Source organism: Falco rusticolus, chromosome 11 (genome assembly GCF_015220075.1).
Source record: "Falco rusticolus isolate bFalRus1 chromosome 11, bFalRus1.pri, whole genome shotgun sequence".
In the NCBI taxonomy this organism is placed as follows: domain Eukaryota; kingdom Metazoa; phylum Chordata; class Aves; order Falconiformes; family Falconidae; genus Falco; species Falco rusticolus.
This window is the reverse complement of record NC_051197.1, coordinates 19,225,716-19,248,524: the sequence shown is the minus strand read 5'-3', so window position 1 is coordinate 19,248,524 and position 22,809 is coordinate 19,225,716. Positions and strand designations below refer to the sequence as shown.

The 22,809-nt window shown below is 38.4% G+C and overlaps 1 protein-coding gene across 3 annotated transcripts in view; it reads right to left on the bottom strand.

The window, feature by feature from the left end:
- MTF2 (metal response element binding transcription factor 2) overlaps window positions 1-22,809 on the bottom strand; it is a 28,591-nt gene extending 5,782 nt beyond the window's left edge. Inside the window, exons 1-12 of one of the 3 annotated variants that reach the window (XM_037404214.1) lie at window positions 22,571-22,809; window positions 20,252-20,314; window positions 10,722-10,920; window positions 10,498-10,579; window positions 8,860-8,955; window positions 8,382-8,482; window positions 7,896-8,044; window positions 6,563-6,658; window positions 5,413-5,481; window positions 4,439-4,562; window positions 1,069-1,136; window positions 505-675 (exon numbers count right to left, since the gene is read on the bottom strand). In XM_037404214.1, coding sequence (XP_037260111.1) covers window positions 505-675; window positions 1,069-1,136; window positions 4,439-4,562; window positions 5,413-5,481; window positions 6,563-6,658; window positions 7,896-8,044; window positions 8,382-8,482; window positions 8,860-8,955; window positions 10,498-10,579; window positions 10,722-10,920; window positions 20,252-20,314; window positions 22,571-22,575 — 1,223 coding nt within the window. In that variant the 5' untranslated portion in view covers window positions 22,576-22,809. Of the gene's footprint in view, window positions 1-504; window positions 676-1,068; window positions 1,137-4,438; window positions 4,563-5,412; window positions 5,482-6,562; window positions 6,659-7,895; window positions 8,045-8,381; window positions 8,483-8,859; window positions 8,956-10,466; window positions 10,580-10,721; window positions 10,921-20,251; window positions 20,315-22,570 lie in introns of those variants that run through there. The other 2 variants (XM_037404215.1, XM_037404216.1) reach the window with 2 other exon arrangements.

Here is a 22,809-nt window from a genome sequence, read left to right as displayed (position 1 = left end):
GGTTAGGTTACTCAGTTAAGTCAAAATGGTCAGGTACAAAGCTACACATTTTTGCCTCTACAGTAACATTAACAGATACAAGATCTTTCTAGCAACATTACTGATTCTGTAATACTGAAGAGGAATATAAAGTGTTAAATGTTGTTTATTCATATGATGGCACATTTACTAATACAAGTCACAAGTTCACATCAGATTTCCTATTTAGAATTCTAGTTGGATTACTGTATCAGAGCTACAGAAAGACAGATTTTGTTTCCCAAATGGCAGCAAAGTTGAGATATTTTCTATTGTTCTTACTGCTAAATTTCATCTTGGGTACGTCTGGGTTTTTTTAGAAGGATCCTAGTAGAAAACTAATTAAATTTGTTCAAAGAGCTTGTTCTCACAAATAGTCACCTTTACACTTAAAGAAATACATTCTATAATGAAAAGGCCTTTTCAATGTACCCAAAAGTAGCCCAAATTTACCATAACATTGCTAGAATGACTGGGTTATTTTACCTCACATCAGGGATTGGTTTAGATGATTTTCTGCCTTTAATCTTGAACTCATGAGAAGTTCCTTCTGGTTCCTTCTCGGCCTTTAAAGCAGCATTTGGTGGCACAGGAGGAACACGAATTCTCAAGCCAAACAAATGCTTCTTTTTCTTTATTTCTTTTCCAGACATAAACCTAGATAATTTTAAATTAATTGTTAGAATTCTGACCACAGGTAAAGCAACTTTTAAATTAACAGTGTACATGCAAAACAAAGCTATGCAAATTAGAATATTCTTTCTAATGCTATTTTATTCCCCTCTTTCCCTTAACACAATCCTCACTCTCAAATACAGAAGGGGAAGTGGAAGAGCACAGAAGTTAAAACAAATTTTTTCTCATGATTTAGGTTCCACTCAAATAGTTATGCAATGTTATTGTTTAAAATTGAAACAGTATTTAAAATTCAAGTGTTATCTGCAGCCAAAGTGATTATCAGATAAACTGAGCAAAGGAGACTGAAGACTGTAATCTATATGACATCAAATAGGCAAACAACATTTAAAGCAAAAAGTACCAACAACTTACATGGTCTTGTAATCATTTAATGCCTCCAGTACATGCTCATATCTTTCAGATTTTGGTGTATCTGCCAGCTGTGAAGTATTAAGAAATCATTTAACCTGTCAAATTCTTTAGTAACAGAAATATTCTAGTTACTTTGAGTCACTGTAACTACAAATTTGTATATGAAGTACATTAATGAAGTATTAGCTGTGGAAATTGCCTAACCCCAAAGGATATTAATCATTATTGCATATATTCTGTGATTTGCATCCACTGAATTCATGCCAGGATCAAGCCCTCAAATCAAAGAATTGGAATTTCACTTGTAAGAAGTTAAAGAAAAATCTCACAAAGAATTCTAATATACTCAAAGAACTTAATACTAGCTTTCCCTCTCAAGACTGTTTAAAAGAATTTTTCTGTGACATTATTTACTCCCAAATTGATGGCAAGCAGAATATAAATATATTGGCACAACAACTTAGTTACTGTATTTGTGATCGTTTTAATCAAAATCCTGCCACAGGACCTAATTCCCATGTTTGCCAACAGTACTGCTAATGATACCAAAACAAAAATATGCAAGAGGCCCAGAAAAGTGCTTGGGGGCGGGGAATTCATTTTCATGCCCTTTTTACTGAGACCCAGTGTAACCTCCCTTCTTGCACCAAAGCCTGAAGCAGTTAGTCCCCATCAAGCTACCAAAATATGGATTCTTCTCTCTGAAAAACTGCATACTTATGAATTAGAGACAAAGCAGAACACATATGGTGATGGACAATAAAGAAATGGACACAACATATATGTAACATAATTTAAAATAAAATTGATTTGTTTTATATTGACGCAACTATTTTTGAATTCCAGTGAAGCTACCATATTTCCAATTGCCATGCTAAAATGTTTTACTTATATATCTACTGCACAGCCAATTGGATATCTTTAATTATAGAGGTGACCAACAGTTTATAATTTTCACTATTACTATGAGTACTACAGAGCAGATGGTACAACATTTGCAGCTCAAAAAAAAAAAAACAACTTTGAATACTTCCTAAATAATACAGTTCTGACCAAACAGAATAGACAGATATGCTTGAAGGATTACATGTGCTAACAGACGAATAAATGAGTAAATACACTCATAAAAATCAATCTTTTCACACAATTTTGGGCAAGATTCAGTCAGCCTAACTACCAAAGTTAATGGAGATATTCAACCAATTTTAGCCAAAGTGACAGCTGTTTTTACACATCTTAACTATACGTATTCAGTACAATGTGTTGCTATCAAGAGGCCTTGCAGCCACAGAACTATAGTAAACTGCCATATATTTATAGCATTCTAAGTAATAACATGCTTTAAATTACTGGCTTAGTAGGTCTGGTAATTCCACTGTTTACTCCTATCTTACCTAAGGTTAAAAAAAACACTTTTCCTCTTATTCAATTACAAGCAGCTACAGAAAGAAACCGAAGCATCATGGCAGTCTAAGAATATTACAAAACCCCTAAAACCATTATATTGTAGATGTTAATTTTGCCTGTGACAAGGTTGCATTTAATAAAGCAGCCAGATTAACCAAAGTAGTAAACCACATTTGCCTCAAATTTTACGACACATTTTTTCTCAACTTAGTGAGAAATATTTAGAATATTTTCAGAGTAAGTTCTTGAAGATTTCCTCAACACAGATTTTCTGGATTTCTTCAGAATCTAGTGCTTCAAAAACGTAGTCTTCAGACTTATAATAGTTTCCTTCAAGGTGCAGAAATATTAAGTGAAAGTACCAAAGAGGTGAGTTTCCTTATTTTGGATCTCCCCCCTCCTTCCTCCCCCTTAGTTATGTGTTTTTCCACAGATTGAGCATGGATGGCTAGAAAGCAGAATGGGGCAAGAGCAGCACAAAATGAGAACTGTAGCCTTCCAAATTCTTCAAAATAGCATGTGTGTTCCAGGTCAATGGTAGCTAGATAGCTCTACTCCCCTCATCCTCATCACAGCTGCTCTGGATGGCCATTTTGACATGCAATTATGTTAAATCAAAAAAATTTATATTATATGAAATAAACATTATTTCTCTCAATACTACAAGAAACAAAAGTCAAAATTAAAGCAGTGATTTATTTTTTAAACTGCACATCAAGACAGCCAGAATATTTCATTCTATTGAAAAGATGGTGTGAGAATTACACTGCAGATTTTAATTAAAACCTGAGGCTTGATGTGACAGAATTATTGACTTGATATGACTTAGCTAAGAGATACCATATATCCCTAAGTAAACCAGACATTTTTCCTAACACTGGGGTTTTTTTTAGTAATGCTTAAGTGTTTGCTTGTCTTTCTAAGACACTATTGACACTCTTAGACTAAACATGTATTTTAAACTATTTTGCATTATTTATGGAAAGCAGTTAGTAATTTAAACCAACCAAGAACAGACATTTGATTCTCAAATTGTGGCTGCTAGTAGGAATGCATTACAGATGTATGAATACATTGAAAAGACATATATAAGTAGGATGTACTCATGACAAAAGTATTTCAAACCAGTTATATTAAATAACCTGTATTAAAACACTCAAAACTCTAAACAATTTTCATGCATACTCTACCTTTTTTTTCCATGCATACTCTACTAGCACTATGCCAATTTGAACTTAAATATAAATTCTGCATCCACCTTTACATGTAGAAACAAGTATCTACACTGCTCCTCTTAGTTAAATATGAAGTCAATCTGCTTGGGGAAATGGGTTTCCTTTAATGCCAAGATAACTGCCCAGTAAATCAAATAGCAGGGAAAATAACTAGTACAGCAGTAAATTGAAAAGAAGATATTTTGACAAGTAGCAGAATCAGACTGGAACAGTATCAAAATAATCTTTAGACCTGGACATGAACTCACCACCCCCACGTTTGGAAGAGGGAAGAAGCAGCATGTGTCCCATAATTTGTTATGTGTTACACCTTGGAGACTGTGAAAACGTTTTCATATGTAATACACTGTTCTACAGTTCTAAATCTAGATTTTCTGGTCTGTGCACATGAAAATACCAAAGTAGTATGACACAATTATAAAATTTAAGGAAGATATATGTAAACAACAGAACAAACAGCTGAGTATAAAATAAAGGTGCCATGCAAGTAATAAAACAATAGTTACATTGTTCACTTGAGAAATCTCACAGCTCAGAAAAACACACACCACTTAAGAACCATTCTACTTCTTCCAAGGAAATTAAAGGTGATCTATTCGTTATTTAAGATTACCAGGTTTTAAGATAATAAAGGATTTAAAATCCAGAATAAAACAGTTGATAGGCTGTTAACTTGCAGGATATACATATGCAGTGTGAGTAAAAACAAGAGCATTCCAATTCCTTACCTCACCAGGATGCAATCTATCCCAGTTTTCATTAATGTAGGCCATGAGTTCAAGCTCTGAATCAAAGTATTTCTTCTTATGAATAACACTTAGGTTGTAAAGGCATAGATGTGCTATATCTACCCTAGAGTTCAAAAATATTGGGGGGGGGGGGGGGGGGGGAGATTAAAAAGTCTTTTTTCTTCCAGTTGCTTTTCTTTGAAATAATTTAGAAGATATTAGCACAATACAGTTAGAGGAACACAAAGCACAATTTAAATCCCTCAATCCAGGAAACAACATTATCAAAGCCTCCTGTGATTCCTTCTGCTTAGATTCTTATTTTCATTTCTGCCTTATCTCATTGTCAAGATGTTCTTTTAAACTCCAAAATTATTCTAAACTATGGAATATTTAAGTAACTCCAAATGCATACTTCAATGTATCAATTCTGAATTCATGCAAGTATTTTGGTGAATTAACATTTAACAAGGTAATTTCCACGTATAACCATGTATAGTTTAGCACATATATCCACTAAGTTGGATACAATTTCTGATGTGGGTTAATTCAAAGATTTCAAACTACAACTAATCATTAAGTCTCATCAAGGGAAATACTATAAAATCTGTCAAGATGTGTACTCTGGTACTCACAGTATTTGTCTTACCCAATGGCAGGACTCTATACAGGCAAAAAAGACTTTGTTCAGGTATCTCAATCTTCACATATACAACAAGTGGGTAGTTACTTGCTACTTTACTGAAAAATCCCAGAATAAATCTCAAAGACATGCTACTGCAATGTATCTCTATATTTAAGGATCATTTCTGAAGGAAAAGCTGTCCCTGTTTGTAGAAGCTGTAAGAACTCAGGAAACAACTCAAGACAGCAAGTGCATTTCTTTTTTTTTCTAGGAGAATCAATATACTAAAAAGAAAAGCAGAGCATGTATTCAACTCACCATCTTTTTTTTTTTTCAAATTCATACTTACCATCTCAAGGGTAAACGTTTGAGGTATTCTGGTCCAGAACTGCAAACTGAGCAAATGAACGTATAAAACCTAAAAATATACACATATGTATATGTACATGTGTCTAGGTGGTGGGTGTCTGTACACACACACTGTCTTAATGTTTTTATCACCTTAGTTACAGAAAAAAAAAAAAAAAAAAAAGGAAGTTAAGCAGGCTAGAAACCAGCCACATGATATTTGAGAGTCCATTCATCCTCCACCTTCTTTTATCAACTTCCACAATCTGAGCTGGTACCTATTGGGCCAGATACAAGTTACTTCCTCAGCTGTACCCTGGTACCACTGTTTCATACTTCCTGAGAGAGTCCCTCAACCTGTAACTCTATCACTTAAGATGCTCTTTCATGTTCCCACTCCATTCTCTCAAATGCACCAGTGTAAGCATGGATTTAAAGGATCCATGCATTCCTGGGTTCTAACTCATTTCCTTCATAAAAGCATCCCAGCACAACCAACAGCTAAGTATAATAGGTAACAAATTACATACTCCTTGGTTCCCTTGTCCAGATTTCTCTCTCATCTGCTGCAAATTACTCTTAAAATAAAAGCACAGAGCAGTGCTCTTTTCCACTTCCCTTTGCCTACTTATCACACATGAACAGAGGCATACAAAGTTACCCCCAGCGTAACCATCCTTTCAGTTTTCTCCAGTTCCCTATACTGTTATTAGTACAGGGAACTGCTACTGCGCACACACCGACAGCCTGCTTTGAAGTACGGTGCCTGTTGCGTGCGAACTTGAAAGCTTTTATCTAACTTACAGGCCAACTAAAGTGGTCTGCTTTAAAGCTTCTAATTTCCTAGTAGCCAGCACCTGTAGTATAACAGACTTCCACACTAAGTGAAGTCAGTAACAGTTTCAATTCAGTTATCCACTGGTTACCTCTGCACCACCCACCACCCCACCCTTCTTCATTAAACAGAGATGAAGAACTGCATTTCCGTGGCACCTGAACACATACTGTATTTCATGTAATCTTCCATGCAAACTCACCCCGTTTTTGGAAAATACTGTTATATTATGGATGCCTTAATGAAAACTTATATGAGAGATTTCCTCAACATTTTAAATAAAGACAACCATGAAGTACAGCTTAAATCTTCTTACCTGTCACCAAAAAGCATTGGCTTTTGGAGGCACTGCACGCAAGCCTCATGAAACCACTGCTTACATTTGCAGCACTGCAACATCTTTAGATACCAGCTTCACCAACAGAAAGAAAAACAAGATGTGTTAAAAAAATGACTGAAAATGGTTTTCATTACATTTAAATTAAATAGCAAGGGATCTTCTGACCCAAAACTATTTACCCAGTTTATAAAACAGTTATCTGTGGGGATTTTCAGGAACACTTAGTTCCATAATAAATCATTATCAAAGAAGAGTGACTAGAGAATAATAAAAGATATGTCTAGTAAAAGGATGAATTAAGTTATTAAATAAAGAAAATAAAAATCAATTTCCCCTACAACATCCTTTTAATTCTTGACTATAATAAATCAGTAGCTCCATATAAGCTGTTTCTCACTATCAGATTAGCTCCCTTGTTATTTTCTAAAGCAGGACACAGCCACAAAGTCAAACATTTGTTCTGAGGATTCAGCTACTTGAATCCTCAAAATAAACCTCATAGTTTACTTTTTTCTTTTCCTTTTTAAACTTCTCCATTGAGAAAAGGAACCATTCAAAATTGAAAGCGTTATTTGTCTAAGACTGCAAAATTCTCTAACCAGAGCTCTGTCCTGTGAGTATAAACTCAAAAGCTTTGATTCTTTGGGGGACTCTTGACTTCCATTGACTTCAAATCTTCAATACTATTTTATTCATTCACTCATCGCCTGCAGACGCCAGAGTATTGATCTCTACCTGCTTAAGAAGCCCCCTTCTTGCCAGAAAGAACCAGCAGAGGACTCTGTAATGTCATAAGAGGGAAAAAACTATTTTCCCCTACCAGTAACTGCAATCCAGGGTATGATGTTATGGTAGAATCAGACAGCTGTCTATTCCAATAACATTTAATAAACTAATCTCTAGATATATTTGTGTTTTTGACTAAAGACAGAGCTGAGTTAGTGTCAGAAAAACACTGCCTAGAACTGCTCGCAAGAAGATAACAAAACCCCATTCAATCTGAACACGTCAACAGCAGCAATGCAAAACACCATATTCTTGCTTGTTGTGGAATAGATTGTGGCATTATGTGATGGTCACATGACAAAATTAAAACAAATCAGAAGATCTGAAAGCAGAAGGAAAGCCATTAATAATGTATTTCCTATGAGACATTTAAAAAAATATGTGTAAATCAAAATTCCACTTTCCGTCAAGTTTAGTACATACACACTATAGATACAAACTAAAATGTTCACAAGTCTATAGGATCAGGGCCAATGTTTTCAGCTGCATTAGGAAGAAAAGTTCTTTTCGTCTATTTACTTACTCTCCAGGTCCTCCACAATAGCAGTAACACTGCTGAACATTGGTTTTATGACCTGCATCCCACTCAAGATCTGTTGCATTATATGGTAATGTTTGTTTCATGACTTGCAGTGCTTTGGCATTTGGTCCTTTCTTAAGCGCACCACCCCTCTGGGAAAAAACCAATACATTAGTTTACAAAACCGTACTGTATTTCTGAAACTTCAAATCCTTTAGTTTGCAAGTTATGAAAATTTGTCTATAATCAAGTAAAACACTTTCACTTGTATTAGTTATTTAATACTAGCAATATTTGTTTAAAAATAAATTGAACGTCAAATGTCATCTGTTTCTAGAATAAATATCGATTCCCAAAATATAAAACTTCCATTCAGATCGAAGTTAACAAAAAAGAAGTCACTGGAAAAAAAATCCTACTTCAACTTTCAACTTCAAAAAAATACATCCCATATTGCATGCATGAAGAAATATTTTTCTAGAAACACACCTTTGTTGTTGTTGCAAAAACGCACTGTCGACAGAGCCATTTATCATCTGAATCAATCACACTGGAATCAATATTTGGTGTGTGACACAGCTGATGATAACCTGTATAAAAAATGATCAATTGAAGTGTTATTAAATTGCCAAAAAAAGCTTACACAGAATTAGCTATATGTAGTTTTAATGCAACTATAAAAGGCATTATCCATCGTTAAGTGCCAAAAATCTTATCAAAAACATTGGTAATGTTCAAAATGGTCTTTCACATTTTCTTAGTAGAAAAAATAAACTTTACTTACAGAACAGGTGTTAGTCACTTTAGCATGGCTTATCATTATTCATTGAGCTGTTTGTTAATAGCCAAAAGGACTATAAAATTTAAGATCAGCTGAGCAGTCAGTCATAGCCAGGCAAATATCCTCCTTCATAAAACAGATCAAAACATCTTTTAAAATGCAGTAAGTAGAAAAAGATCTAGTTACCTTGCCCACATTTATCACATATAACCATTTCATTCGGTGCTTCTGAATACTCTTCCTGACATATTGTACAGACCATTTCCCCACTTTCAGTGGCTCCTAGACAAAGACGAAAATGTGATTTTTTTTTCCAGATTATATCTGCAGCTGGAACAATTACCATGCATATGGCTTTTTTCATGATTTCAGTTACAGATCCATGCATTGTAGAAACGTGTTGTCACAGAGCCTAATTTCCTAACAAAAATTCAGACATTTTGTACAAACTGTATGTTACAAATATTTATACCACCTATCTAGGCTATCAGATATTTATAGGCTATATACTGCCTATTTACCATGCAGTCCATGGTTCCTTAGTATCAACAGTGAAAGTAACTGAATAAAGAATCTAAATGCAGGCCAAAAAAGTATGTATAAACAAATCTTATCTGGAAAACTGATGTTTTGTATTTATAGTAGTTTGTGCTCCTTTTTATGCAAACATATGCACCAAGTTATGTGTATCTTTTTGACAGATCTGCCCAGGGTGCCTTAGTATTAAACTCCAACACTCTTAGGAAACAAACTGTTACTTTTTACACCTATCTGCAAGCATATAAAAGCAAATAGTAATGGCAGAGGTAAGAAAAAAATTATTAGCTTGCAAACTGGAAACAAAAGTTACATCTTGCTCCAATTATACTTTGTATCAACATAAAAACCTGGATTAAAATATGAGTTTCTTAATCTACATGTTAACAGGCACTAAAGTTTGGTAGTTACGAAAAATTAATCTAATATCATGAACTAGCACTATACAGAAGAAGAACAGCAGAAGAGTTTCTCAGAAATAAAGCAGCTGATTTTTTGCCGTTATGAATACAAAGCATCTCCTGTTCACAGATGAAGTGTTTAGTTTAAACATCAAGAATCAGTGAGAGCCGAATCAGATTTCCATTGCCTTTACACGAGGAAATTGTAACTGATAACAAGAAGAAATTGTTATCCATGGTTCATTAGCATTAGATTATCAAAATACTAGCTACTCCACAAGTATCTGAAAAAAAAAAAATATCAAAGCTAATATAGAATAGGTGCCTCACTTTATAACTGCACGTTTCTTTTTATTACATGAATACTCCAGAATCTGTAATGGTTTCTTATGTGAAACAGTTATGGTATTACTTTTAAATGTGAAAACATCATTCAAACCCAGGATTTTGCAGTCTTTGGTTTCTTTCCACGTCATGTTGTTTCAACTGAAACTAGTAGGACAAACTTGGCATAAATTAGGACTTGGAATTTTCTGTTAAGACAAAGTATTATACTCTATTCCCATCCAAATACACGCAACTGTGAGTATTTTTAGACACCTCCCCTCGCCACATATAGTTATGTCAAAACAAAAAACCCAACACAAAACAAAAAAGTGATTGTAACGTTCAGGAGGTTTTTTTGAAAATAATGGGTTTTGGGGGATGGAGGGGGGTTGTTGGCTTCCCCCTGCCCCCCTCCCCCCCCCCCCCCCACTTCATGATGTTGGGTCACATTAAACTATATCACTCTTCTTCAGGATACATTATAATAGAATAATTTAACAGATATAGTAATCTTAGCAAATAAAATACCAAACAATGACTACTTCACTGAAGTTCTTGCCTGTTTGTATGTCCTTCCAGAGAACCCAGGATTTGGAACTATCTTCAAATATAATAAAGCAGTTCTGTTTCAGTTTGTTTATCTGAAAAACAATACAGTGGAAGCCATGAGTAAAGGACCAAACAGAAGAATGTCCTTAATTTAAGTGAGACAATAATACTGTAATGTTATCATAACTGAGATATGATACTCTAAGACTCCAGTGAAGTTAAAAAATCATTTACCTTTTTGATAGTTCCAAGATAAAACAAGCCATCTGACCATCTAGCTAGGACATCCTGACCTTCTTCAAATTTACACAGTGGTTTTTTGGCTTTCTGTCCATCACGTAACGACAGTTTGGTCAGAGATGCTGAGGTCTTATGGCTTCGACGTAAAGGAGACCGCTTATGGACCAGTGAATTACCCACCGCTGTAGAGTCTCTAAAGGAAGGGAAGCAACAGAAAAGGTTGTCAGAATTAGTTTAAAGTAAGAAACCATGTATTTTGAAAAGTAATAGGATTCACAGCTAAAACTCACTTAGCTAACTCCAGAACCTGAGGTGACTAAAAACCTGGTCATGTTTTCAGACTTTACACACCTTTAGTAGTGGTGCCTCTGCTGCTGTAACATTCTACAAAATCTGAAAGAGGCATTTATATAAAGAAAAATCTTCTAGGAAATCAAGTAATTTAAGTGAGGATGGCAAGACACAGACCTTCTGGCTCAAGGGCTCTTCATAAAGTCATCAGAAGCATGAAGTCTACCTCAGTGGGGAGAGTAGTACTTGACAATTAACATTGTACTTAGCAGTGAGCTACTCAAAGAAAAAAAAAAAGGGGGGGGGGGGGGGGCGGCGGGGCAGGAGAAAGAACCCAGGTTGAGCACTATGCTAACTCAAGGTCTGTATTAACTCAGGTACCTCCAACACTGCATCATGTTTTGCCACCAAGCATAGCTATAGAGGTTTCCAGCACAAGAAGACTTTCTACATGTTAAAGTTCTAACGTAAACTAAGTTTTCTTCTTTGTTAGAATCAGATCGGAAAAGAACAAGAAAGAAAAACTAAAAGATCATACAACCTTTCTTCACACAAACTCAAAATTAGTTACTTGTATGAGGAAAAAATAGTTATCGATTCAATTCCATAATATATAGCCTAAGTATATGTAAGTGTGAATATGCTGTTTGTCAGACTAACTACCAAGTACTACACTCCAAGTAAAGAAATAAAATATAGAAAATAAGATAGAACCAGATAATGCACAAAGAAGAATTTTCTAAGTTAAAGGCAAAATTTGAGACTATAAAAGTTACTATTCCTATATCCAAATGTATTTTCTCTTTAGAAACTAAACATACATAGAACTATGACAAGCACAAGGAGAGATCAGGAAGTTAAATAGGATAGGGTCAATGGAAAGACCGAAGTTTCACCTCACTTAAGATAGCTTAGGTGCATTACCAGCACCAGAAACATATGAAATAATCACAAAGCACCAACAAAACCAGTAATATAGTTTGATTAAAATTACTATTCAGATATTAGACTTCACTCAGGTTTCAAAGAGAAGGATATCCCTTCTCCCTAGTTTATTATTTATATTCAACATGAAAGTAAAACTGGAATTATAATGGCTTAAAACATGAGAACTATGCAAAAAAGCAAGAGTTAATATTCTAGAAAGCAATCAAAAAAAATTTTTGTACCGAACAGTTTAAACCAAGGTTAGACAAATTAAAATTAGCCAGCCATTTTAAGCATACTTATAATCAGTGTAAGTCTAAACAGTAAGAGTAGTCATAACCAGCCAGCCTAATAACTCTGGCATCCTTATGCATAACTGGTTCACCAGTTTAAAGTCCCACATGAACCCACATACAAAATTCAGACAGGCGACTACGGAAGACCAAAGGAATGAGGTGGGGGGACAGGGACAACATGGACCAAACCAAAAAGCACACCCACTTAGAAGAACACTCCTCTCCCAAATATTTTATGGGTCTCTTACAGGCTATGGATCCAAAGATCAAGCAGTAATGTTTTCATTTCTTTTAACCCTTAATGGAGTTATCTTCTGCAAGTTTTCCTACATGTTTTGTTGAACCTGTAAAGCAGCACTTTGGGCTTGTTTCACAGCTGGCACCTTGTCACTTCATTTGACACCCTTCATCATTGCATCTGAAAACAAAACCATCATTTTCCATTTTCTCCCTTCATGTCCAAGTACTAGTGTTTAGACCCACTCAGCCATATTTACCAGTTAAAGAATCTTACTAATTCTGCTGCTTCTCACATGAAAGCCATCTAAAATTACCACTGCTTTTCCCCAGTTCCAATTATAACCTCTGATAAATGGGACAGGATGCATACAGCATTCAAACTAAGTTTATGGTTACAGGGTAGCCATTTTTTATTCTTTGCTCCTTTCCAACTAATAACATTTGTAGCCTTCACCCCTCCCCCCCCCCCCCAAAATCAGGCATTCAGTTGGAAATTTCCAAGAATGATTAGAAACTGCAATTTCTCATTTTAACTCCTCCCAGACCATTGTTTCTCTTCCCAATGTGTATTACTTCTGTGTGCACCAGATTTCATTTGCCACTTCATTATCCAGTCACTCCGTAGCTTGAAGTCCTGCTATACTTTCTATATTATTCTGAATAACCTCATACCCTTAGAATATTTCATTATTTAAACTTACTATCCTTTGTGCATCACTGCAAGATTTTGCCCCTTATCTTGTACAGTCGCTTAAATTTTTGCAAGAGCCCCTGAAGCAGGGCCCCAGCCTTTAACACTTGTTGCAACCACATTCTACTCTTTCCTTTGTACCTCTACAGATATTTACACACCTAAGTACCAAACAGGCTCAGAAAAACGTGTCTGAAGCCAGCTGGTCAAGAGATGGGAAAAAAAGGTTTTTTCTTCATCAGTTCCACAAATCTTTCTGACTACTCACGTGTCCAACTTAGCACAAAGCAAGCTATGTTCAAAGGCTAGGCAAGGCTTGATCAAAACACCGTAGAAGTGGTTGTGAAACTATAATCTGGGCTCAGCCAATAATTCTTTTCTTGGAAAGGACTCATCATTACAAAGTATTATTTAAATACTTCAAATTACATCCACAAACCTGATTTTAGCTAATCAAACAAGTCTATAAGTTGCTGCATGTAGTTCAAAGCACTTACAGCAAATTCACTAATGCACCTTGATACAGTCTTGTGTTTTGATGGGACTACTCTCTTCTAGAGGTTCAAAGATTTTCTTTCCAGCTTTTTATCTGGTTTGACTTAAAAAGACTAGAGAAAGCAGCTATAAGGCAGGAATATTTGCTATTCTTTTCCAGTACTTGAAAAAAGGTGGGAAAGATCTTACACAGAATAAGCAAAAATACACAATCAACTCATTTATTATACATAATCTATTACAAGTTCCATTTAAAAATAAAAAAAATTAGGTTTATATTTTAAAAAGCCTTCAAAAGCACATGTCATTCTTTTGAGTACAGAAGTTTGTCCCATAGCTCCATTCAAACTGCAACAAAAATGTGTTGTGCATCATTTTCTGGCACAAAGCAGTCAAATGAGTCTATACATTGACTTACAGAACAGCCTAAATTCACAATAGCAACTTCAGACATCCACGGATCTTGGGATCTTGACACAGTAAATGTCTGAGCCAGAGAAGTAGACACTTCTCCACTGTCCACATTACTCTCTTTATGGGAGATAGTACAGCTGAAGTGATGACTAAACAGCTCATGCAGTAGCTCCTACTGTGGCAGTTTATGGTTTATCTAACAGACTGAAAATAGGGTTAGTTACCATAGTAGGCTCACACTAGCTTAATTGTTGCTTTCCACATGGCTAAAAAAACTCCTCTTCAGGGAAACTATCTCCATCAAAACCATGGAAGTGGGAAGAGCTACTGTTTCAACAAGTTTACTTTAATTAGCAAGCCATAAGTTACTTAAAGTAGGGATCTCTGAAGTGCCTTCTGGAAGCACCACACAGGAAATGACAAGAAATTCAGTGCAGACAAGGTAAAAACTACATGCCTGAAGCGTTGATAGTTCTTGTCAGTCATACCACAGCTCTCTCCGCTGTAGTGGAGTACAAAATGTCACACCTACCATTAAAATAAAATTTCTGTTGGAAGTTAAAATGCCAACTGAGATTAACTTCTTGCTTGCCAATTTTGAAGTTAAGTTTAAAGGTTCTACATTTTCCAGAAACCTGCTTTCAAGTCTTCCCTAAGGTTAGCTCCATAGTGCCTTCCTACTGTACCATTTAGTTACCAACAAAATAAGTAACCTTTAAGTAACTATTTCACCACCATTTTAAAAACTTCTCTCCAAGAACTTCTCATTGCAAAATATCCAGCAGATGTTTTGGTTTTCAGAAAAACTTATCCGATATATAAATCTACTTTATCTCATTTAACTTGCACAACTAACCTACACTGCATGTCATATGGCACGTCCAATGTACCTTGACTTTACAGCCTTTGCCCAACACTGAATATGTTGTGGCTGTATTCTTACTCAAGCACTTAAAATGCACATCCAGTACTTGCACACCCATAGAATCTCTCAGAAGTTTGTGGGGGAAGTAAGTAAAATGTGTCTGCATGTTGTAACACTTCAAAATAGAAGTGTACTTCCACCATTTCTTGAGAAGCTGATCTCACAAAGTACTGAAAGTGCTCATTGATTTTTTTCACCTTGAGGTCTAGATCATAACCATAGATCCTTCCAAGAAAGACAGGCAGAAGACCTTCCATTAATCTGCTTAATGAATTAGTTTTTAATATGCTTCAGCAGCAGAAATAGCTGTCATTCTCTGTCAACACGAATGGCAACCTCCCTCTGAAGCTAAGCTACCTAAATCAGACTGAGTTGCGAACCATGACAACTAACTATGCATAGCACTGTATTTATCAAAAAAATCAAGATTAGATTTTTGTTAACTTTTGACTTGTTTGTAACACTTTCTAACTTCTTCATTAGAGATACGAAAATTTCAATGTTCATTTAGTTTCTCTGACTCCTGTATTGCCATAGCAATGCTACAGAAGGAAGAAGTGGAAAAGTCAGGGAAAAAACATGTGAAGAGGCTGGAGGATAAAATGACTGAGCACTCTCCCTATTCTTTCCAAGTGCCTTTTTCCTCAGCAGCACTGCCAGATTAAGGTCATTCATACTCCTGCACTCCTTCAGTTCTAACCACTGCTGTGGAACAACTTCTGTTAAGAAAAACTCCCTTGACAGCATTACTTTTTCAGCCATCTCAGTTCACTGATTTGTTTCACAGAATGGTTTGTCAGCACAGCAGAACAAATGCAAACAAGCAACTTGGGACACCAACTCCCTCAACAGGCACTGCCAGACTGCACGATTGGACTATAGACAGTTTCATTAACAATCCATGCAATTTCAGTAAATTTCTTCCAGACGACCTGTGTGATTCACAAATACTGCAACAGTAACAGACTATAACTACCCTATGAGTACAGACAGGTTTTGGAAGCCAAGCTAAAGATATCAAAATTTAACAACTAAATGCCCAAAGAACATTAAGAGAAAATTTTAATCCGCTGAGACAACTCATAAAAGTGGGACCTACAGATAATCATTTATTCACAGTAAATACAAGTCACCCTGAAGGGAACAAGAGTTTAGAGAGCCCAGCAGATTTAGCAGAAGGGAATTCAGACTAGCAGAGTATCCTACTAAGACAACTCACACAGGTTTAGGATCTCTGTCAAAACTGGAAAATATGGTATCACACAGGAGCACAGGAGAGGAAGGTGTAGTGAAAGAACTTATGATAACCACAGATAATCAGTTTAAGCAGTGAAAGTGTGAAATTGGTGATTAATCGCAATTGTGTCTAAAGTTACAAACTATGCTTCTATTAAACTTCAGGGAAAACTGAACTATGAAAAAAAGGGTTGTAAAATACCAGCAGTCTGTTCTGCTCTCCCTAAAGCAGGACAGTTAACATCTCACAGGGATGGGGGGGGGGCGGGCGGAGTTTCACATATGGCTTTCCAATACAGCAGCTTGCTCCCCTCCCACTAGCTATGGAACAGCCAACTGACTTCTCATAAGCTTTCTGTTCAGTTTTCCTTCCCTTAATATCTATTAATTCTCTAATTTTTTAAACAAATTGAAGCACCTCACAGAAAGGTCTGGTGACTACTCAAGGCAGGTAAGCAGCAAGCTCTCACAGCCAGAAGGCAGCATAAAAGGGAAATTAGTTTTGAGAGCCACAACCATAGCTGGTTTACCCAGCACCACACATAACCAACCAATGCTTCCAAGCAGCTGCTAGCCTGTGACTGGGACCTAGTACCTCTGGTAGCAGCTGGAGAGATGCTGGATCCCTGCCACGTTTCTTCCCATCTTCCTTGCAGCTCCTCTGCCATTTATAAGATCTCATGCCAAACATTATCTGGTCACTGTGTCAACCATACCCCCTCCACCAAATAAAAAGATTCTGCTGAGCCAAGAAGACAGGCAGACTTAACAGGCTATTTCCTCTGCTCCAACCCACCCCCAAGCTTAGAATCTGTCTGAATCAAAACCCAAACAGTTCACTTTGCTATTCATAATGGCAACTTTGTTGCAACGGTCACTGTTCCAATTATACATTAACAGGCTATTAGTAACTTGCCATGAATTTCTTTCAAGCAGTTGTTATAGTACAAATCTAGACTATAGTCTATTGTTTCATGCTACTTCATGTAGCCAACCGAATATTGAACTTCCAATGTGCAGTGTCATAGAACATCTACAAGATATACTTCAACCTCCTTATATTTACACTATTTTGGATTCTGGTACAATCAAAACTACATCACCAACTGTACAGAAGAAGGATAAGACTCTAACCTAGACAACCCTCAGCCTAAAAAAGCAACGAGTAATGGTTTGGGCTAAGAAATACATTATCAAAACTATATTCCTTTACTACAGTTATTCAGGATAACAATAATTCAGGTCAGAAGGTACCTTGGGAATTCTCTAGCTGTGCTCAGTGTCTGAGGCCAGATGAGGTGGCTTTAGCAAGTCAGACCTTGAAAGCCTCCAGTGATGGGAGGCCATACGACCACCCTGGGCCCCTGTTCCACTGCTGAACTCTCCTTGTTGTGTGTGTGGGGGAAGCATTCCACCCACCTACACCCATCAGAATCTCTCCTATTTTAACATATGTGTGTTATCTCTTGTCCCTCCTGCCATGCACCACTTGAAGAGACTAATTGCATCTCACTAATCTTCTCATAGGAGCTGGAAGACTGCTGTTAGGCCTCCCTGCAGCCTTTTGTTCTACAGACTGAATAAGCCTGGTTCCCTCAGCCTCCTCTCACAGGGCAAGTGCTCCAGTCCCTGACTGTCTTGCTGGCCCCTCCACCAAAGCTGCGTAGTTTGATATCTTTCTGGCTCTGGGAGAACCAAAACACGGTTTTCTAGATGTTGTCTAAAATGTTCTGGGTAGATGGAAATAACCATTTCCCCTCAATCTTCTGGTTCTCTTTGTGTTAATATAGCCAAAGATACTACTTGCCTTTGCTCACAGGACACACTGCTGGCTTGTGTTCTGCTTTCTGTCTGTCAGACCGGCAGCCAATCTTGCAAAGCTGACCCCCAGCCAACCTTAGCCTGGAGTTCTTCCTTTAGATGCAGGACTTTACTTTTGTCTGCTGAATTTTGTGATGTTCCTGCCAGCCACCCCCTGCTATCTTGCTCAAAGTTGAGGTAACCCATGTCCACTCCCCTCCTCTTTCACAAATCCTGCCATTTTTAACACAGACTGTGGTCAGGTCATGACTTATCCTTGGTAAATATATGCTGACTGTTCCTTATCACCACCTTTCCATGTGTCCAGAATGGTCTTCCAGGAAGACTTACTCCATGACTTCCCTAGGGACCAAAGCGAAGTTAACCACTCTGTGGCTCCCTAGGCTGAGCTTTTGGCCCATTCTGAAGACAGGTGTAACATTTGCTATTATTCTCTGACCGTTTCAGACTACCCCTGCTCTCCACAACCTATGACATTAAAGAAAAGCCCCATGAGAACATCACAGTTCTCTTTGTGCTCTTGAAAGCTGCCTGTCTGGTCCCATGGGCCTTCATGTGTCAGGTTCACATGTTTAGTTAAACATGTTATAGGAAGCCAATTCACAGAACACTCAAGCAAGCAATGCTCAACAAATCCATCATGGATAGAAGTTAAAGGGTCATTTAAGGCAGAAAACCTTTGTTCTATCAATGACTTCAGGACAACCACTCTATATAAGCTGTTCCTTGTCAGCAAGATGAGAAGTTGTAACTTGTTTACTCTACCCAGCTCTTCCTAGTCAACCATACTACCCATCATGATCATACATGATTTTCATGCAACACATTACTATCCCAATAGGGTGGCGTTGGTTTGGTTTTGGTTTTTTTTTTTTATATATCCTTTGAAGTGCCTTGCATTTTGGCTATGATTTTTACTCTAAATTCTTTAGTCTGGTTAGACACTTTAAAGAACTCTAGTCATCGCATATCTTTTCAGTAGGGGGTGTGGGGGGGGGGGCGTGTTTAAGTAGCTCTATGCTTTCAAAAGTATATCCATCACAATACCTGAAAAAAGTATAAGTCTTGTTTCTATTAGAAGAAGTGGTAGTAAGAACAGAGTCTCTGTAGCCCTTTCAGATGATTAGCAGCTAGACCTATGGATCTGTTGCACGTTAGAAAAGTTTGGCCAAAAGATTGAGGGGAAATGGTTATTTCCATCTACCCAGAACATTTTAGACAACATCTAGAAAACCGTGTTTTGGTTCTCCTAGAGCCAGAAAGATATCAAACTACGCAGCTTTGGTGGAGGGGCCAGCAAGACAGTCAGGGACTGGAGCACTTGCCCTGTGAGAGGAGGCTGAGGGAACCAGGCTTATTCAGTCTGTAGAACAAAAGGCTGCAGGGAGGCCTAACAGCAGTCTTCCAGCTCCTATGAGAAGATTAGTGAGATGCAATTAGTCTCTTCAAGTGGTGCATGGCAGGAGGGACAAGAGATAACACACATATGTTAAAATAGGAGAGATTCTGATGGGTGTAGGTGGGTGGAATGCTTCCCCCACACACACAACAAGGAGAGTTCAGCAGTGGAACAGGGGCCCAGGGTGGTCGTATGGCCTCCCATCACTGGAGGCTTTCAAGGTCTGACTTGCTAAAGCCACCTCATCTGGCCTCAGACACTGAGCACAGCTAGAGAATTCCCAAGGTACCTTCTAACTGAAGCCATCTTTTGCCCCTTTGAAGTATGACTTTCCTTAATAAGGTTGATTCATACTATTAAAAAGGAGTAGCCACCAAAGTAAATGCATTCTCATGTCCGCAATACTACAATCATTTGCAATTCTGGTTTTACTTGCTCACACTCTCCCTCAAGAAATAACTTTAAGTGGTTTAATTCTATTTGATAAGCAAAATGAAATTATTAGTTTTAAATATCATTACAGAACAACATATTTCCCTGTATATTTCATATGTAGAGAAATAGGGTAGGGCAGTCCTGTAACAGCTGTTTGTTTGGTTTTGATAATGTGTTTGTACACAAAGAGAAGCAGCTGAAGGTGGTATCAGGGAGAGAACAATGCTATCAGGTCACAACGCACCTTCACAGATCAGAACTTCCCCTTACTTGTATACTTAGCATCTCCTTGAACACAGCAACTGCCCTTTCAGTTTCTACAGTACCCAAATACAGGATTCCAAGGCAACATACCTAAGGCAGTATGAGCATGCACCCAAGCAGTGAAAGAGATAACAGACAACAAGCTGACTTGCACTGTGGGGAAGAAAAAAAGGATTTCAGGTGATCAAAACCCTTTAGATTTCCTTCTTTAAGTTTAGTCCACAAGAACAGCAACCTTCATAAGCACTCCACTGAAAGAAATTAAAAATAAATCAATCATAAATACATTTTTATTATCCTCCAAGATATTTAGCAGATAAATACCTCCAGACTCATCAGGAATGCTCTCATCATTAGCTCTCTTCCTCTCAAAGAAAATTAAACCTCTTGATTTCACTCCTCCATAGAGATTATACCTTTTAGGAAGAGACCATCAGCTTGAAATCTAGATTGTTCAAAGGGTAAATTCAACTAGTTTCAGTGCTTTCACTAACAGGTATTACCCTGGCCAAGGACCCTCCAGCAATACCTGTGGTTTTATAATTTTTCTCCCAGTGTGTTTTACTCAAAGACACACTTCCCCTCCATTTCCTGCAAGGAAGGCCTGTAAAGAAGGTGAAACCAACTCTGCAGCAAGGTCAGAGGTCAGTCACATAAAAAGTCCTGCCAACTCACAAAGAGAAGATTCATATTGGCTTCTAGTCACATGCATTTCTTGCCTCCAAGCTTTCTCCTCAACTAGTATGAGGAGCACAAAATATGCTTTAAAGCAATTCTAGATGCTTCTAGTACTACATTCATTCACATTTATCTACATCTAAATATGTAAGTCCACTCTCTACCAGGAAATGAACTGCAACTTACTTGTTACAGCTGCTCTCCTCATAAACTGTACCTGATCTCCTGATGCAGGGAAGGACAAACATAACTGTATTGGTGGCCAGTCTTTATACTAACTACCACTCTTTCACCTATTAAAAAAAATATATACCTCAACAACTGGTGACTAGCCATATTAATCCAACTTTTGAGAAGCATCTATACCCGATTTAAAATTCCTCCCCAGTAGAAAAGACAAGCTGTTGAGAAGCCACACACCTATGTTTGACAAAATAGGAGTTAACTGTGGAAAACATTACTACATTATATTCTCAGTACAGATCCACATGTCACCCACTTGTATGTAGCTCCTTGCAAAGACCCTTTTCACTCTCACTACTTCATTACACACATTCTTTCACTTTTGCCTGCCCTCATCCTCCTTCCACCAAACAGCAATGAACCTATTAACCTGTACTCTAATACTATAGGAACTAAGCTTTTTTTCCTCTTTCCTGCTTTCAAATTAATTGTAATCTGAGCTCTCAAAAAAGCAACAAACATTAACTTGTTAACTTTTACCAACCTGATTACAGACCAAAAGAACAAACAACAGGGAAACTGTTCTCTTATTATCCCATGCTTTTGACAGTTTAGGTATAAAACATCGATCCCTTTCCCTTACACTAATTCAGGAGAAAATCATGCTATTATCTATTATATGTTTGACCTTCTGAAGTCACGAGCGGGGCCTAACCATCAGAAATTCAAGAAACAAGCATAATGCTACACTGGCAGGCCCTTTCACTTAGTTATGGAGGCCCTCTCCTTTAAATAGCGCCCAGATACTTGGCGAATGGACGGTAATCCCTAGTAATTCAACACTAGTATCCGTGCCCGGAGCATCCAACACCATACCATATTGTTCTCTTTGACTAACAAAAGTATCAACCCACTCTTCCTACAGAAATCAAACACCATAGAAAAGAAAACACGTTATGGCACATCCTTTCAGCCAGCAACAGTTCCCCATGTTTTAGCGGACTAAAAAGGTAAGCTTTAAGCACATTCGAGCTGTCTGGCTTCACAACGACTAAGAGGCGAGGCGTTGCGAACAAAAAAAGAAACGAAAAATAAAGTTACCAGCGAACACCACCACCCCCTTTTGTGCGGCTCTTCCCGCACCCGAGTGAACGCTGCCGTCTCGGGCAATACCCCTACACGGGAAGGAGAACAGAGCCCCGCGGTACCTTCCGCGCCACACCGCCCCGGCCCCGCGCGGGGCCCGCAGCCTGCGTCCCTTTGTTGTGGTCACCCCGCAGCACCGCTGACCCCGCACCGCCCGCCGGCGTCCGCCGCGGAGGGAGCTTCCTCGCCCGCCCCCGAAGGCCTCCGGGGTCCCCCGCGCCACAGCGGGGCCCCCCGCGCGCCCTCCCCGACGGGTGGCGCGGCCGCCGCGGGGGGAGCGGGATGCGGCACCGGCGGCCCAAGCCGCGGGGCGCGCCCGCCCACCCCCCACCCACCCCCGCGCGGGGCCCGGCCGCCCCTCCCTCCATCCCCCCCGCCGCGGCCCGCCCCCCCACCCCTCACCTCATTCGGTCTCTCCAGTGGTGCCAACCGCCTCATACAGGGAAATCAGCGAGCACGGGAGCCTCCCCGCGGCGCCCCGGTGCGGCCGGGCCCTCGGTGCGCGGCGGGACCCCCCGGGCACAGACCCCGCGGCGCAACGGCGGAAAGGCGGCGGGGGAGGGGTCAGACCCGCTTCACAGACAGCCCGGCTCCACCGTAGCCCCTCGCCATTTTTGTTTCCCGCGGAGGAGAAGCTGGTG